Below are 20,064 nucleotides of genomic sequence, written 5' to 3'. Positions count from 1 at the left end.
CTTCGTGATTAGTATCTTTAGAGAATAGAAGAAAAGTCCGGGATTTTGAAAATACAAATAAAAATTTTGCCACATTGAAAAGTATTATGAAACTTACTTCCCATTTCTCCAAGTTTTGAGGGACAAGATTACTCAACTGTACTAATAAGCGGTAGCAGGTAGCTTGTAAAATAATTGCGATATGTGCAAGGTGATTTGAACACCATAGTTATATATATTTTTTTAAAAAAATACTCAACTAAACATTAGAATATTGTTATCATCTATTTAAGTTTTGGTGAACAAAGTTATTCAATATTTATATTGGTGAAAGATATCATGTAACTAAACATAATTAAAATGTGTCTAAGTTGATCTAAACATCATACTACAACAACATATCCAATGAAATTTCACAAAGTAAAGTTTGGAGAGTGAGTTATGTAGACCTTATCTTCTAGAGGTAGAGGTTGTTTTCGAAAAACCCTTGACTCAAGTGAAGCACATCAAGGTAGTAATAGAAAGGGAAAACAACAATGAAGAAAAACATGGTAGCTATAGGAAAGTAGTGCGGAGCATATATGCAAGGAACCGTAACATCAACAAGAAGATGTGATCACCTAAATATAGTAAACAATAGATGATAACAAATATCAAAAATCAAGGACTATATAAATAGGCTAATATTAAAATAATGTTCGACTACTTACTAAACAACAAATGATCTGAACCATGATTATATAAATAAATAAATTACTTAACTATGATAATACTCAAGTTTGTATTTTTATATTTTTGGGTTTGACGAACACTCGGTTTGAATTAAATTTTTCCAACGGCAGACGAAATATCATCTGTCCTGCCATTTGGACACAACCATTGTTTAAGATGATTTTTCAACGGAGAAATAAAATTGGAAAAATTTGCCAGTTCTTTATACCAAATTATATTTACTTATCATGGTTTAACAATTTAATGAGGTGAAAATATACTTAACCATGGGTTTGTAGTGAAAGAAATAATATATAAACCGGAAAAGGGTCATATTTTTTTGATATATTTGTTCTTGTCATTCAATTTTGGGCACATATTTGCTCTTACACAGTAAATATCATGTCACCACTTTTATTATCCTACATGGCGCCTACATGATTTCTGCATGAATATATTTTTATTATGCTACGTTGCGCCTACATGACTCCTGCATGAATATATTCTATCTGATCCACTTAGTAAAATCCGACCAATGTGTGGATCCATTAACCCTAACTCCAATACTCATCCCCTCGCATCACTTTACTCATCTAAACATCGATACAAAGAAAACATAGATGGAAGGCTTCGATACAAAGAGACGAGCTTCATTCATGTCTTGATTGAGAGAGAAGATTCAACAAAAGGTAAGATTTTTACCCTTAAATCATTACCCTTTTTGTATTGTATATGTTACTTAAATTAATCTTTTCAAAATCCGCACAAAAGATTTTAATATTTGTATCTATCCTCTTTTATTGCTATTAGGGTTCGTCGATTTCTAGTATTTCGTTAGACGAAATAACGAATTCTAACAGTTATGAAGTTCATAAATATTAGAAATTGACGAATCGTAATAGCAATAAAAGAGGATATATACAGATTTTGAAATCTTTTGGGCAGATTTTAAAAAGATTCAAGTAACAAAATGATACAAAAAGGGTAAAGAAATCTTACTTTTGTTAAATCTTCTCTCTCAATCAAGACATGAATGGTCTCTCCTCGCCTTAGATCTATGTTCTCTTTGTATATGGGTAAAGTGATGCGAGAGGAGGTGTATTGGAGTTAGGGTTATAAATAGGTCTTCACATTGGGTGGATCGGATTTTAATAAGTGGGCCGAATAGAATATATCCATGTAGGCGCCATACATATGCTTAAAGTTGGATGGTAAGGATAAATTTATCAAAAAAGTATGACGAAGAATAAATATAACCCCCTTTTTAGAGTAAAAGGACAAATATGACCTTTTGTTGTATATAAACACATATCATGCATAGTAAATCAATTTTTTAATTTGATGTAAATATTCGATGTGATTGACCAAAAAATAAACTAGAAAACTACAAATCCATCGGATTGTTAGTTCTGTTGTAATTGGTTCTATGAGCAACTTAAATCTCAAAAAAAAAAAAGGAAAAATTTCAAAAATATAGCGTTCAATACAAAATATTACATCACGTAGCATAATAAAACATTATAGTATATTATCTATGGGAAGAAAGCATTATACATAATATGTTCATTCTTTTATAAAAATGTATAATAATATATAAAAGATGCTTATACATAAATATATAATGTTTATACATCGAGGGTCAAGAAAGTTCAAAGATACGAGACAAACAATTTTTATTTAGCTACAACCTACACCACACAAAAAAGAAAGAGACAAGGAATTGCATCCTAGCTATTAGATGTTTATTTATTTACAAATATAATCTTTAAAGGATATGCAAAATCTGTTTATTTTCTTTTTAAAAAAAAACATATATATATTTTTCTCAAATCTTATTTCAGTGTTCTTTCAATTAATCATGTCATTCTGTCTGGAATAAAAATATTCGATTCTATACATATGAATACATAAAGAACATGAAAAATTATTTATTCACCAAACTACAGACTTGGTACCAAGAGAGATTTGACACGTTTGACAGTTTGATAGATACCTAATTAGGAATATAATCCTATTGAAGAAAAAACAAAAAAATATACCATCTTTATATATGATCCAAGGAGAACAAGTTGGCAAATTTGGCCAAAGTCAAGACCCTAAACAAAAAAGAGGATGCTTCCTTCAAATATCTCATAATCAAAGTCTAAGGATGAATATACCTTGTTTCAAGCGATGAATATACCTTCTCTATAAAAGCGTATAGGCTCCTTAAAAATGAGAAAAATGACTTGCCTAATGAAATAGGGAAAACAAGTTCTACAAGTCACATTGATTGTGTCCTCCCCACATCTTCCAACGACACACCTTATCTTCACCCTACCCACTGTAGCTCTATCCCACCAACCCTACACCCTCACCTCTCATATTATATACAAATATTTTTAGAATAGAAATTTTTAGTTACATATCGAACACAAGAAAATAAATAACAAACTCACTCATTTTTTTTAAAAAAAATATTTTCCTACATACCGAACACCTAAACTTTTGGAATATGAGTAAATTTGAAATCAAACTGTAACCTCTACATAGAGTCTTTCAAGACTTGGGCTTTTGTTTTAAATTAAAGGGCATACATCAAGACTCTTAAGCAAAAGACAATATGATATTGGCACGGCTCAATCAAATTAAATTGACCAAAAATGTTGGAAATTTTTATCAGATTGAGCCATTCCAACATCACAATTGTAGATTTTGATAGTACTACCAAAAAGGGGGGAAAAAGTTGATGAATAAGAAAACTACTAATATTAACTAATATAAAAAAGTATATATATACACTCTTCATAGATCATTTAAGACCAAGAATATAGAAGGTGACAAACTTTAACGCGTCGAATTCCATCATGTTAATTTAGGCGTGGACAAGAATATATGATTTCACCTGAGCATGCACGAGAATATACGAGTTCACCTCATAATAGCAGCTTTATCACGAAATTTCTCATCTTAGTAGGAGCTTTCAAAAAAAAACATACTAGGGTCGATGATCCCATGGGAAGTACTAGTGTTGCATTCGTCCTTTTAATAAAAGAAAAGACCAAGAATATAGGAGCTATTGGCCGTCATGACCATGGTAGTAGTATAATGAGGAAACCCTAGTTTTGGAGGGAGAAAAGAGATGGACTAATATATATATGTATATATATATAAAAGAAGAAAAGTAGTTAAGTTGGTGGATATATATAATAATTTAGGACACTTTGATATAAATTAGGTTTTGGCTAATGGTGTTCCACGACATATAAGGTAGTGGTTGACGATAAACATCCAAATAACACAAAACCAGCTAAGGTCCCTTTCACTTCAATTATGTTTCTTTCACATTGCATTTTCTAAAGACTTCTTTTCAATCATTTGTGAACCTAATTTCCAATGTTATAAAAATGTGTGTATTTTATAATCCTTGCAATATTCATCATCATTATGTCATTAATTTTTTTATCCTTGCACTTAACTACATGTTTTTTCATGAAATTTGCATATCAAACGGAAACTCCTGTGGTCCCTACAAATAGTGGCGTATAAAGAATTTTTTGAAGAATTTTTTGTTAGAAATATCTATATTTAAAGAAATAAACAAATAACAAACCACTATATAAAACACAGTTCAGATAGAATATTACGACTCTCCTTCACAAATTTTTCATTTTTGAAATATATCCGGGATTGCTTAAATATATTACTATATATTATGGTCGAAACAGTAATATATTATTACTGTTGTAGTCCCAAATAGAGTGTTAACCAACTGGTCTAGTTGAACTTCACTTAATGGCGGAGGAAATGAGATTTCTAGGCCACTAATAAATTGAATAGAAAAAAATAACATTTTAAAATCTTTGATGTGTAAGAATAAAAATCCCTGACACAACTTTTCTTTAAAAAAATAGTAATTAAGTAACCTACAAAATCAATTATCGTATTGTTTAGTTTCCATACATCACGTACAACCCATCAAGTAGTATTGTAAAAACTTCACAATAAGCTCGTACGGCCCAGGAGAAAATAGTCTAAAACCCTCTAATCTATATCCGAAATTCCAACTATACACTCCAACTTCACGGGGGTCCTATCACCCCCTTAGACTATTTTAAAATAGAGTTATTTGCTTCCTAAATGCTGAGGTGGCCAAAAAGGTATAGTTCGTGAGAGATAAAAAGATAATTAAAATTTTAACTTTATAAATATTTCTTTTATTTCATATTAATTTTCTAATATTTTTTTAAAACAAGAAATTATGTTTCGTTTTATTTTTTTTACCATCTTTATCTTTTTCCTTTTATGTTTAACAGACCGAGAGATACCGACGGTGGTTCACCTCCACCACCAGGTTTTCGTCCTCATCAACTTTTCACCAAGCAAATTCTCACCTACAAATCACATACTTCTCACCATAGATGAATCGAATTTTAGAGTCATTAATGGAAGAATTCATTGAGTAATAAACACAAATAATAAAGAAGAATTCATTAACGAAATCATTTTGTAACAGACCCATTAATGGAAAAGAACCATTTATTGTAATTGTTGCAACCATTAATCGAGTTTCTCATATCAACATTGTTAAATCTAAATCAATACCAGTCTCTCCGCTAGTCCGGTACCTTCATCCCGCCGAACCGGTGTCATTTACTAGTGATTCTTTGAAGAATCAATCTCTTAGAAAGAAGCAACTTTCGATAGCGGAATTTTTCGTTTGCCTCTACCTTTAACGGATAACATCAAGATTCCCTAGTGTTTAGAACTCCGGTAAAGATCAAAGATGTGGTAGTCATGCCATCCTCATCGTCAATCTGCAAAAGCCATCAAAGAAAAGAAAAGGAGGAATGGGAAAGAAAGAGAAAAAGAGAAAAGGAAAATATAAAAGAAAAAAATAGAATATAAAAAGAAGTTAATATTTTATATATAAAAAAGGGTAATATTATGTGGCAGACATATGAAGACCATTGCCTAATACAAATTTGGGTGTGACTTTGTAAGGGGGTATATATTTCACTTTTAAAAGGTTCAGAGGGTGATAGGACTCCCGTAAAGAATAAGTGTATAGTTGAAAATTCGATAATAGCTTAGAGGGACATTTGACTATTTTCTCGGCCTATAATATTGGTAAGTAGATTGCATGGCCTGTTTTGAACACAATTATTGTAGTAATTCATTTTCTGGTTGGGAGTATTCTTCTGAATTCCCATTGCTGACAGAAGCAGAGTCCGAATTTTAAAATTTATGAGTTTTAACTTATAACTTTTTAAGTTATTGAGTTTATAAAAAATCAATGAATTTTTAAGATATATACAAAACTTAAACTAAAATTACTAAGTTCAATCATGGGAGTTGTTGGGCGTAAAAATTTCTTTTTTATACGATATTTTTAATTAGATGAAAAGACGAACCATAACCAACTCTCTCCCTCCGCCCTTGCCCATTGGTTGATTGAATGGGGGCAATAAAAGGACATTCAGAAGCTAATGATTCCTTTGTCCTTTTACACAAAAAAGGCATATACATACACCTAACTCCATCAACGTTTTGGTGCACTCACATCCAACTGAAAGAAAATTAGAAATATCTCGAAAAATATGGCATTTGAGACCATATTGACTAATTCATTTTTGTATCCTATCATACACCTCATATGCTCATAAACAACTAAAAATAATTCATGACCGTGGGCATTCAGCTTTTGTCCCCCTAAACTATTTCTACAGAATATTTGTCACCTTCTACCAGCTACGAGTATTAGATAATTCTATCCATCAAGATTAAAATAGATGGAAAAAAATTACCTAATATTTTTTATCTTTGTTGAGATTGGAGCTGGGGATCTCATGATTATCTTCCAAACAAAATTTGTACGACGTCTTTTCAATTTTAAATCTTTTTTGTCGAATTTTATATGTTGATATTTTGACTAGACATGAAATTTAAAATGATAATAGACTAATGTATTGTATAGTGGTGGAGGAAAAGAAAGTTGAAGTACTGATAATTTTCCAATAGAGAAAATATCACAATAAAAAATATAAAATAGAGAAACAAATTTGAATTTCCAGTAGTTGTAAAGTAAAAACCATTTACTACACTTCCTTTAACCATTTTATGTACATACAGTTGATCAACCAACGAATGAGAAATCTCATTATTAACTTGTTCCATTTTATAACAGTGGCGGAGCCAAGTGGAAGCAAGGGGATTCATCCGAACCCTACTTCTTCATATTTGAATTCCTTAGTGAAAATTCTGATTGTGCCACTGTTTCATAATCTCGACTATATCTAATCTCACCACTCTAATGATCTTATTTGACAATATGTATCATAACCAGTTCACGAGGCAATTCCAAAGTGATTGTGCTATTAGCTGAAAAACCATCTACCTACAAAGTTCAGTATTTTTCAGAGTTACAATAACTGTGAAGGAAAATGACACTTGCTCACAAGTGAAGGAAGTCTCTTTCCTTCATTTGGAGAAAGATGTGTTACTTGAAAAATACATTTTGACACCAAACACCCGAAGATGACTTATTGTTTGAAATTTTCACAAACACATTGTCCTTGCTAATGAATCTTCCATTAGCAACATGGTTGTGGTGCAAGGGTGGGACTGATCCACCCTTAACTAGTGGTCTCAGATTCGAACTCAGGATATGGAGAAAATTCTGTTGGGAGCTACCCCAAATGGACCCTGCAGTGCACGATCCAAATTTAGTCGAGCACTAATGCGGGCTCCAAACACGGGGAATCAAAAAAAAAACTTCCATAACAATTAGGAGAAGGATATGAAAACCCTCCTCAGATGGGCAGAGAATATAAGGGGACTACTCACTAGGGATGCTGGCCGATAATGCATGCATGCTGTAACAGACAGTATGCACCACCAGTTAGATACCTTTGTACTAATGTTTCTGCAGGCAGCCCTGGCAAATAATACAGCAATAAGTTTACTTTACTTCCCAAAGAAGAGGCGGGTACAAAGCTGGTTAAGAACAGCCAAATATTGACAATGTGTGACTGCTGTATTGAAATTTTGAGTTGAACTCCAGAAGAAATTCAGCAAATCAAGGAATAGAAGTTTATTTCTGTTTCGTTTTTTGTTTTTTTTTTGGCCCTCTTTTTTCTTTGATGAAGTAACAGAGTGAGTCACCCCAAAATCAGCATGAACAAAATGTCATGAAGACAACCTTTGTCATTCAAGAACAAGAAGGCATTAAGATTTACGAAACTCCTTTAGTTAAAACCCTTCATCCATCTATAGAATCTAGCTGATGTGAAAAAAATTAGCTTTGCATTTAACTATCATGGGGTTGGTGACCATACGTAAAATTAACTCGAGAAGTGAGAGTAGTTCAACTTAAAAAGACATGATATATAAGCCTACAGTGCTAAAGGTACTGGGGCAAATAGAATAAATAGCATGCAGGTATCTCACGGCAATCCCCATGGAGAACGGACTCATTAGAGACCTGCTGCTAGTATTCAGACAAACATGTTTTATGAGAAACTAAAACCTGTCCTCAGCTTTTCTTTATTTCATCCTCAAAGAAAGAATGCAGCATATGGAAATGGTCAATTCACCATTGCAAACATTAGCCCCTGTTTTCTAGTATTGAGATGTGAACTTGAAACTACAAATCAGAGTCAGTTGTGACGGATTCAACCTAACCTCTATGTAGAACTCAAAATAGCCCATCCGTTGGACGATAGAATATGGAAGGGTCATGCCCATTCTCTATTAGGCAAGAGTAGAATTCTAGAATCTAGATGTATATGATAAGATTGAAGATTCAAACAAGAGAAAAAAGAAAAAGCGAATAGCAAGGAGGAGTGGAAATACCCAAATGAAATGTGTTGACCATTGAACAATGAAATGTCAGTTAAAGGCAAACAATATTCAGCTAGTGACAATCGATCAACTACTCTTTAATCTCAAGTTAGTTGGACCAGCTATGTCAATCCTTTGTTTTCAGTTGAGGATATTTATCATAATTATGCTTTACATATCTCATATAGGCATAGCACATGGTCTAACTCAATCTCAAAAGCTAGCTCATGAGGGAGATTTGTCCAAGTCCATATAAGCAGAACAATTTCCCATCCCTCTACCGATGTGGGACTTCTTAACACTCTGCCGCATGCTTAGACCTCAACTGGAGCACCAACACTTATAAATAGGAGTCCAACATCAATGAACAAAAAAATTGTGATGAACATGACTCTAAAGATATAGCAATTGGGCCCAACGCAACCCCAAAAGTTAGTTATGAGGGAGGTTTGTCTAAGTCCATAGACCAATTTCCCATCTCTCTACCGATATGGGACTTCTTAACATTATAAATAATTAATTGTGAACTCAATTATTAATTTATATTAACTTAGGATCCATAAACTTCAAAACCTAAATCCGTCTCTGATAATAGTTTAATTTTTTTTATCTTCGTACTTGAAGCAGGACCATTAGTCCAACCGAAGTTTAAATTTTTTTAAAAAAAAACTATTTGCAGATTCTAATAATCGTGTACAATAATGCACCTATTGAAGGTAAAATTAGAGAAGCAGTGCATAATGCTTTTAAAGTATTAACAGTTCACCCAATTGATACAATCTGGGAGTAGCTAATTAAGAAATCGAAAACGGAAAATCAATTGCTACTCTTCTACAAGCAACAGAAAGAGAGAGAGTAAAGATCCGAAGAGAGATTGTTACAACTTACAACAAGTGAAGGTAAAATTTACTTATCCAATATTGACATGGACACCAATGGCGAGGAGGAAGATAGTGATGAGGCCAAAGTAAATTACGGCATGGACCAAAATGGAGACGCCGCTGGTTTGCATGTTCCCGAATTCAACCACTTTCCCACGGCTAGGAAGCTGGAATAATAGGCCCGGAGTTAACAGAACGAACAACACCACCGCTATGAACACTGGGCCCCAGTCCTCCATTGTTCCTCGGAAAATTAGCTCGTTGATTTGAACAGAGGAAAGAAATGGGGAAAAGTGCGAGGGTAAAAGCCAAAGATCAAGAAAAAGAAATGGACTAAAAAGTCTAAAAGAGAAGAAAGGGACAGATCTGACTGTATAAGACGTAGTTTAGCAGTCAGTTGAAGTGGTATTAGGAAAGTCTAATTTATTTTTAAGAGTAAAAGGAGCAAAAATATCATTAGTTAAAAAAGTGATACATATATATATATCTTTGTTATCTAATAAGTTTGTGATACATATAGATATATCTTTGTTATCTTATAAGTGATGCATATTTATTCTTTTTGTTAATATGTTTATATTTACTTAATTAAATAAATTATATTATTGAATTCTTATTTCAAAAGAATCAAGTGACTTTAAAAAACTATATCACTCCTTTTTTACCCCTCTAAATTCGACCCAAATGAAAAAATAAATAATTCCTCATTTACTCAGTCACAAAATAGGTTTGGATCAGGTATGAATAGAAGAAGGATTGAGATTTTTTAAATTGGAAAAAAATGAATGAGGTAGTTTTTTTAAGTCAAGTGATATTTTTGAATTTAAAAATCAGTTTTAAGATATTTTTTTAAATTCAATTTGTAACGAAAAGGATAAATATATACTATTTATTAGACGACGAGGGTATATATGCATCATTTGTTAGACAACACTGACATATATACATCACTTTTTAAAAAGATATAGTACTCTAAATTATATAAAATTGAATGATATATTTTTGAAATTTCAGTATTTTTGCTTTAAAGGTGATTTATATACTTTCAAGCTTAAAGTCCAAACTATGATGTCCAAAAACCTCCTAAATAGGTGGGAGTTATCACTTAAGAAGTAATGGACATTCATCCAAGATATTCTATATTAAAAAAACATTTATTATATATAATAATATATTTTTTTTTCAAATCATAGCAATATTTTAAAATATGTTATAAAATAAACTAACTTAACAAAATAAGGAAGAGAGAATAGGAGAAAGAGAGGAGCAGAAGAGAGAAACGGTATCTGTGTATGTTTTCATTGTAAATCTCGGCTATTTTATAGCCATGAGAAAAGGGACAATTAGTTGGCAACTTGTCTAGTGGAACATCCACTTTGGCCAACTTTCATCCACTTTGGCCAACTTTCATCCACTTTGGCCAACTTTCAGAACACTCCCCCTTGGATGTCCATGTATAAAAAAAAGATTTACAAGAAACAATATACATAGTTATCTTGAACACTCATAGATGTTGTGTCTCATTAAAACCTTACTAGAAAAAATCCAGTGGGAAAAAGCCTAGTGAAGGAAAAAGAGTACACATATCTGGTAATACGCCTTGATTGTTGCCTCATTAAAAATCTTACCAGGAAAACCAGTGGGACAAAACCTTGGCTAAGGAGAAAAAAAAATCAGCGCGTATTTTACTCCCCTTGATGAAGACATCATCTAATATCTCGAAGATGACGCATTCCAATCTTGTATCTCAATTTCTCAAAGGTTGAAGTTGGCAATGCCTTGGTAAACATATCTGCTAAATTATTACATGAACGAATTTGTTGAACATCTATCTCACCTTTCTTTTGAAGATCATGGGTAAAAAGGAATTTTGGTGAAATATGTTTTGTTCTGTCTCCTTTGATGTATCCTCCCTTTAATTGAGCTATACATGCAACATTATCTTCACACAATATTGTTGGAACGTCTCTTTTCAAAGAACGGTCACGTGTTTCTTGAATGTGTTGAGTTATAAATCTTAACCAAACGCATTCTCGACTTGCTTCATGAATGGGTATTATCTCTGCATGATTTGAGGAAGTAGCAACCATAGTTTGCTTTGTTGAATGTCATGATATAGTTGTACTGCTACATGTAAATAAATAGTCTGTCTGTGATCAACCTTTATGAGGATCAGACAAATATTCCGCATCTACGTAACCAATCAATTGTGACGTGGATTCATTTGAGTAAAACAATCTCATATCAATGGTCCCTCAGAGGTATCTGCATATATATGCTTAATTCCATTCCAGTATCTTCGTGTTGGAGAAGAACTAAATCTTGATAACAAGCTTACAAAAAAGCTATATCTAATCTAGAATTGTTGGCAAGATACATTAATGCACCAATTGTACTAAAATATGGTATTTCAGCACCAATAAGCTCTTCATTATTTTTATGAGGTCGAAATGGATCTTTATTAATATCAAGAGATCTCACAACCATTTTGATATTCAATGGATGTGTTTTATCCATATAAACTCTATTTAAAATATTTTTAATATATATTGACTAATGGACAAATATCTCATTTGCAAAATGTTCAATTTGTAGATCAAGACAAAATTTTATCTTTCCAAGGTCTTTCATTTCAAACTCCTTTTTCAGACATTTTACTGCTTTTGAAAGTTCTTCTCGAGTTCCAATAATATTCAAATCATCAACATATACTACTATTATGACAAATTCAGATCCAGACCTTTTCATAAAGACACAAGGGGAAATTTTATCATTTTTATATCCTTCTTTTAGCAAATATTGGCTAAGACGATTGTACCATATGCGCCCCTAATTATTTCAACCCATATAAGGATTTTTGAAGCTTTATTGAGCAAGTTTATCGAGATTCCTTGTATGCTTCAGGCACTTTGAATCCTTCAAAAATTTTCATAAAAATATCGTGGTCCAATGAGCCATATAAATAGGTAGTGACCACGTCCATTAGTTGCATTTCAAACTTTTCATGAGCTGTCAAATTCATTAGATACCTGAAGGTAATTGCATCCACCACAGGAGAATATTTTCATATAGTAAATGTCAGGCCCTTGCAAAAAACCTTGGGCTACAAGTCATGCTTTATATCTTATGACTTCACCTTTTTCATTTCGTTTAAGCACAAAAATCTATTTGTACCCTACTAGCTTGACACCTTCAGGTGTTCTGATTTTTTATCTGAAAACTTCACGTTTTTCAAGCAAAGTTAACTCTGATTGAATTGCATCCTTCCATTTTGGCCAATCATTTCTCTGTCCACATTTATCGACAGATTTTGGTTCAAGATCTTTATCTTGTTGCACTATTTCAATGACAACATTATAAGCAAAAATATTATCAACCATAATATCATTTTGGTTCCACAGTTTTCTTATCGAGACATAACTTATTGAGATTTCTTTATTCTTATTATTTTCACGTACTTGGACCTCCTCGGTGGTATCACCATTTGTTGTGTCTCTGGGCTCTTTTTGAGCAATTGCCTCCAAATTATGATCATCTTGATCATTTATTCATTTCCTTTTTCGAGAATTTTTATCTTTAGATCAATTGGCCTTTCACGTTTTAAGCGTGGCCTAGACTTATTTGCCTGAACAAGTTGCCCTACTGGGACATCAATTCGAGATTGAGCATTAGTAGCTGATATGCGATTTAGTAACTCATGGAAAGTTAGTAAATGCATCCGGCAGTTGATTTACAATATTTTGCAAATAAATCATCTTTTGAACTTCTTGCTCACATTGATTTGTTCGAGGATCTAAATGAGATAGTGATAATGACTTCCAATCTATCTCATTATCCAATTATTTATGTTCTTCCTCTAATGTTGGGTATACTGATTCATCAAAATGACAATGTTATATCCCGTATTTTTCACATTTGGACATTTTGGGGATAACGGTAACAAGTCAAGGGCAAGGCTATGTTTGATCTTGTTGGATACAAAATTCTTATGACTAAATTGGAATGTGGAAATATTGGAAAAGGTTAAGGATAAAATCGGAATTTCTCACGTGGAAATACTATAAAAGATTAAGGACAAAATTGAAATTTCACATGTGAAAATACTACAAAAGATTAAGGGCAAAAATTGGAATTTCAACTTGGAAATATTAGAAAAGGTGAGGGGGGAAATGGTAATTTCACCTAGGTTTATATCTTCCACTCCTAGAATGTTCAAGAGAATTGGAAGAAGATAGAGGAGCCAAAAACACTAAGGAAAAATAAGAGAGAGTTCGGCCAAGGCAAGGAAAACATAACTTCTTGAAATTTCATCCCAAAAATTATTTTCTCTTAGTATTCCTATTATATCAAGGATCCTTTATAACATGGTAAACTTATTTCGGAAGATAGAAGGCTCGTTTGGTTGATTTGGAGCTTTGGTTAAGTGAAGAAGTTAGAAGGAAAAGGTAAGAATTAATCCAATTTCATTATGTTATGAAGTTTGTTTATGTTGTAGTAAGTAGAGATGTGTAGAATTCATGGAAATATAAAAGTTATATGGTTGGATTTTGACATATGAATAAGTTATGTGTATGTAAGATTGTAGGCAAGAAGACTTGAATTTTATGTAGTATTTTAGTAATAGTTATGGAGTAGTAGTTATGGTGAAATTGTATGTTGAAAATGGAAGTTGGATGAATTTAATTGAAGTTGGAAATATGTGTTAAGGTGATGAGATGGAAAGAATTAAGTTTGTGTAGTATGTTAGTGGTTGTTGTGATTCTTATAATTTAAGTGAAGCTTAAATGGTTTAAGTGGGTATTAAAATGGATTGTAGGAAATTATGTATTTTTAGTATGATTTTATAATATTATGGAAGTAAAGTTAGTAAAAGTGTGGATTGTTGTTGTTGATTGTGAAGTTGAAAGAAGAAAATGAATTATAATAGTTTTGTTGCATTTATGGAGTTTGGGGTAAAATATGGAATTGATGAATATTGGATAGCCTACTTGTAATATTTTTCACCTATGTTTGAATGAGTTTAAATTAATTGTGAACATGAAATATTCATATTTATTTAGAAATGCAAAGTTGGGTTGAAAGTTGTTGCACTAGTTGGAAAAGAAACCAATTTATGTTATGGTGCATTTTAAATTGATTATTGATCGTATTGGTGTTATTGTTGTCATGGTTGTTGATATGGTGGCCGAGTTGGAATCTCGGGGTTGTTGTATATATAGGGGAGATGCTGCCGAAATTTTTGTAGACAAGGATTGGTTAGAATTAAATTCTTAAAGTGTTATGAATAGTAATTGGTAAATGTGACCAATTGTAGATTTTGGAGGAAACGGGAATTGAATTTGGACAACCGTAAAAGGTCGATAAGGTATGTAAAGCTTTACATTTTCTTCTTTTGGCATGTCCTAGGTGTAATAGGTTTGGATACGAGCCTCGGGGATGACTCTACTCTTCGGAATCGACGCTCAAAATTTCCCCTTTTCTATGTAGTAGAATTGAATTAGGTATTTATGAATATTTTTGGAAAAATTGTCTAAACTTCTAGATTTTGCACAAATGAAATCCGACTACCTTGAAACTCTTATAAATAACGTTATGAAGTTTAACGCACGTAATTTGTATACGTCACCTCATTTGATCGAGGTGGGCCCCACTATTCTGAATTTTTCTTTGTTATTCTGTTTGGCTTATGTTAGGTAGAATTTGAAAGAAACTCTTTGCTACTCTTCCGAATATTATACGAATAATTATTCTGTTAAGTTCCATAGTATATTTTGAAATAGGGAGACGATTCCAGAAAACTAATTTGACATAGACTATCGTGACATTGGAAAGAATTGCACTATTATCATTATTCAAGTTTTTTATATATGATTTGTTAACGAAACCATGCTATCGAGTCTGTATAAATATTTTAAATTTTAAATTGCATTAGTTTCTCACTACTTTACTCGTGCGTACTGTAACCACTTTTTCACTGAGTTTGGGCCAGGATATGTTATCAAGCGTATTTCTTTGCATTATTCGTCGTGCCCCGATGTGAGGGGTAGGTACACCATGTACATGGAGTGGTGTATATTATGCCACAGAGTTATGTTGTGCCATGTACACATATGATATGATATGCTATGAGAAGATATGATGTAATATGATATGATATGATTTGATATGATTTGATATGGCCATCTAATATGATATGATCTGTTACAGAGACATTCCCTACTCTGGTGTTATACTGTGCTGTGGCGCCAATGACGGGAGGGCGACCACGTTTTGTTCATCGAGTCCCACGAAAAAGGGCCGGATATGGCATATATCTGTGCATATATGATTTGTGATTATGATAAGCATTTTGAAATTCTGAACATTTATTTCGTTTTCTTCACCTACTATTCAGATTATGATTGTATTTATTACAGTTCATGCTTTACATATTCAGTATATTTTTCGTACTGACCCCCTCTTCGGAGGCTACGTTACATGTCTATAGGTACCGAAGTTTGATTTGTTGATCCGCCTATTTAGGACATTTGTTGCGTCGTTGATAGTGCTTCCTTGTTCGGAGCTTGTATTTTGGTACTGACTTTATCTCTGTATACTTGGATATGTTGGTCAGGGGTACGATGGGGCCCTGTCCCGTCATATGACTATGTTCTCATCTGTAGAGGTCTGTAGACAGATTATGTTGTGGGTTTTGTATATATAGTTTGGGTTTTGTGTGTTTTGTGACGGCCTATCAGCCCTCGTGCTTATATCTACTTTTATGATATATTTAGCAATTTCTTCTAATCACTACCTATGTTTATTCGGTTAAAAGGCAAATTTGGGATAAGGGTACATTTGGGTGCTCAATTCGGGCACCCATCGCGGCCTATAGAGTTGGGTCGTGACAGACAATCAGCGAATTTTGCCGTAAATAAATCTTCAGTCATAGGTTCCAAATATTTTATAATGGAAGGAAATTCATACCCAACATATATTCCCTACCTTCTTTGGAGACCTATCTTTGTGCGGTACGGTAGAGCAATTGGGACACATACCGCACATCCAAATATACCAAGATGGGATATATTTGGCTCCATTCCAAAAGTCAACTGTATTAGGGAAAATTCATAAAAAAATATTGGTCTTATACACACAAGGGCTGCTGCATGCAAAACAACATGCCCCTTTACCGAAAGAGAAAGTTTTGTCCTCATTAATAATGATCTAACTATCAATTGAAGGGGTTTAATTAATGATTCTGCTAGACTATTTTGAGTATGAACATGAGCGACCAGATGCTCAACTTTTGTTCCAACCGACATACAATAATCATTAAAGGATTGAGATTTAAATTCATAGCATTATCAAGACAAATTATCTTTATTGCATAATATGAAAATTGTGCTCTTAACCTTATAATTTGAGCTAACAATCTTGCAAAAGTCACATTGCGAGTTGATAATAAGCACACGTGTGACAATCTCGTAGATGCATCTATCAAGACCATATAATATTTAAATGGTCCACATGAAGGGTGAATTGGCCCACATATATCACCCTATATACGTTCCAGAAATGTAGGGGACTATCCCAATCTTAGTTGTTGATAGTTTAATAATCAGTTTTCCTTGGGAACAAGCAACACAAGAGAAATCCTTAGATTGAAGAATTTTTTGATTCTTCAAAGTGTGTCTATGTGAATTCTCAATAATTTTGCGCATCATATTATAATCGGGATGGCCCAACCTGTCATGTCAAATGATAAAATCATTAGAATCAGTAAACCTTTTGTTTACTATGGCATGTGATTCAACAGTACCAATATTTGTATGATACAATCCAGAAGAAAGTGCAGGTAATTTTTCGTGCACAATTTTCTTCTCTGCATTTATTGTAGTAATATAAAAGTATTCAACCTTTCCTTCATTCGCAGTCTCAATATGATAGCCATTTTGGCGAATAACCTTGAAACTTAATAAGTTTCTTTGATACTTACTACAATACAATACATTATCAATTACCAATATCGTTCCTCCAGGTAGTAATAAGGTCGCTCTTCCAGAGCCTTCAATAAATTTTGTACTACCAAATATTGTATTGACATAGGCCTTTTTCATAATCAAATGACAGAAATATTTCTTTTCTTTTAATATAGTGTGCGTTGTGGCACTATCAAAAAGGCACATATCTTCATTATTCATCTTGGATTCAATTGAAGACTGAGAAAATTATTTATCTTCAAAAAATACATTATAAGAGATAAAATAAGTAATAATATTGCTAGAAAAATATAAGTCCTTTTTTTTTTAAATAGATAAACGAAAAAATATGATAATCAAAAGTACATAAAAACGATAACATATTGTAAATCATATAATAAAATTAAACATCAATTACAATCCCTAAAGAAGTCTTCAACGTCTAAATGAGTAATATCATTGAGGTCTTTAAAATCGTCATCCTTCAAAGCCACATTTGCTTCAATATTATCATAATGCAAAGGTCTTGCCTCAATATTATTTTCAAACGCCAAATGTGACTCTATCCGAGCATTAGAAGAAGAGGCACCATCTCTATTTGCCTTTCTTTTGAAGGAATTTTGATAAAGCCTTATAAAATGCTTAGGTGTCCGACATTCATTTTTTCAGTGGTCTTTTATGCCACAACAATGACAGTTACTTCTTGAAAGGCCACTTTGAGAACTCATATTGTTCTTTCTTTTATGTTGACAACCACCACCACGATTATTATATCGTCTTCTACCATTGTTATGTCCACGCACATTATTGTAGCCTTGATTTTTATTTTATCTTTTTTCAGACTGGTCATATGCTTCTACCACATTTGCTTTCGATAACGGAGCAGTTCCAATGGGTCGGGCTTCATGATTTTTTATTAAAAGAGCATTATGTTGCTCAACCATCAGAATGCATGAGATCAATTCAGAGTATTTTTGATTATTTTTTTTACGGTTTTGCTGTTGTAATATCACATTAGAGGCATAGAAAGTAGTTAGTGTCTTTTCCAACATGTCCTCATCATTTATAGTTTCTCCACGTAATTTTAATTGAGAAGTTATTCTAAATACAACAAAATTACACTCAATTACAGTTTTAAAATCTTGAAACCGTAAGTGCATCCACTCATAACGAGCACTTGGCAATACTGTTGTCCTGAGGTGGTCATACCTCCATTTTAAACCTTTCCACAATTCAAGTGAATCTTTCACTGTCAAATATTCAACCTTCAGACTTTCATCAAGATGATGACGAAGGAAAATCATAGTCTTAGTTTTATCCTGACTTAATATTTTATTTACTTCGATTATAGCATCACCAAGACCTTAGTGGTAAGGTGGATTTCCGTATCAAGTACTCATGACAAATAATTTTTGCCAGAAATATCAAGTAGCACAAACTCCAATTTTGACAAGTTTGACATGATGAAAACTGAGATAGAAATTAATTTAGAAATAACAAAGAAAACTAAAATTAAATTTCTTTAGTAGATATATCTGATATAGAAGTTATTTTTTCTGGAAAAAATTAGAGTCTCGTGCTGATAACGTGTTATAAAATAAACTAACTTAACAAAATAAGAACGAGAGAGTAAGAGAAAAAGAGGAGCAGAAGAGAGAAACGGTATTTGTGTATGTTTTCATTGTAAATCTCAATTATTTTAAAGTCATAAGAAAAGGGACGATTAGTTGGCAACTTGCCTAGTGGAACATCCACTTTGGCCAACTTTCAGAACAAAATACAATTTAAAATCTATATATCTCTCCCTCATATCTCTTTGCCCCCTCCCCCGGGCCCCCTCTCTTTTTCTTTTTCTTTTTCTCTTTTTGTAATTTTCACTTAAAGAATTTCGTATATTATTTTTCAAATAGGTTGTTGCATTATCCAATTAAGGTTCTTAAATTTTCAATTCAGAGAAATTTTGATTTAAATTCAGATGCATTTTTTGATAAATTTATCAATGTAGGAGGTGAAACTCAATTTTTTAAAAAATTTTGGATTAAACTTTCTATTAGATTTAAAGATATAAATCTTTGAAGATTGGAAGCATATGAATATTTGAAGGATAATTTTTGAAGGTGGATTGTTTTTGAAGGTTTGAAAATTTAGGTGTTTGAAAAAGGACCAAAAATACCTCTGGACTATCCGAAAAGGTTTAAATATACTCCTCATCCACCTATTGGGCTAAAAATATCCCTCAGTCCACCTTTTTGGTCCATTTCTACCCGTAAAACTAATAATCTTTTATAAATTTAAGACAAGACGATTTAAATTACTATAACAAAGACGCAATAGGACTTATGATGAGAGAGTATCAGATTTTTTAAAATCTTTCCTAATAACATGAATTTCACCAAAAGCCATAAACAAGAACGAATTTGATATCAAAGGATTTATTTGGTTAGTCAATCCTCCAAGTACTAAAATGACATATTCAAGCTACTGGGGATTAAATAATGTACATACCACATACTTTTCAGTGACAAAACATCAAGTAAAAAAATAATAATTAATTTAGCGGAAAAGTAGAAAAAAGCTATTCATAGATGGGTGTCTCAACCAAGTAAAACTACATCTTTAAGTCATGAAATCTAATACTTCTTTAGAGGATAAACATGCACCTTCGTCTATATTATAGATCCACAAATCGAAAAGATGACAATTTTTTATTA

At 32.4% G+C, this 20,064-nt stretch overlaps 1 protein-coding gene across 2 annotated transcripts; it reads right to left on the bottom strand.

Annotated features, from left to right (window-relative positions):
* Positions 1 to 6,761: 6,761 nt before the first annotated feature.
* Positions 6,762 to 9,753, bottom strand: LOC129901580 (uncharacterized). 2 transcript variants are annotated; one of them, XR_008769877.1, is made up of 3 exons: positions 9,400 to 9,753; positions 7,516 to 7,606; positions 6,766 to 7,374 (listed from the first exon to the last, which is right to left on the bottom strand). XR_008769877.1 is itself a non-coding variant. In XM_055976816.1 (2 exons), exon 1 carries the CDS (start codon positions 9,629 to 9,631, stop codon positions 9,422 to 9,424), a length of 210 nt encoding a protein of 69 aa, XP_055832791.1. In that variant the 5' UTR covers positions 9,632 to 9,753; the 3' UTR covers positions 6,762 to 7,606; positions 9,400 to 9,421. The 2 variants fall into 2 exon arrangements, 1 of the variants encoding a protein (XP_055832791.1); XM_055976816.1 differs by having other exon boundaries at positions 6,762 to 7,606.
* Positions 9,754 to 20,064: the final 10,311 nt, after the last annotated feature.

The sequence above is a fragment of the Solanum dulcamara genome, chromosome 8, assembly GCF_947179165.1.
Source record: "Solanum dulcamara chromosome 8, daSolDulc1.2, whole genome shotgun sequence".
Taxonomy (NCBI): Eukaryota; Viridiplantae; Streptophyta; class Magnoliopsida; order Solanales; family Solanaceae; genus Solanum; species Solanum dulcamara.
Note: the sequence above shows the minus strand (reverse complement) of the source record. Positions and strands in the feature narration are given on the sequence as shown.

Excerpts from the sequence above, each read along its gene's own strand:
- LOC129901580 (XM_055976816.1), bottom strand. The coding sequence starts at position 9,631 with ATGGAGGACTGGGGCCCAGTGTTCATAGCGGTGGTGTTGTTCGTTCTG.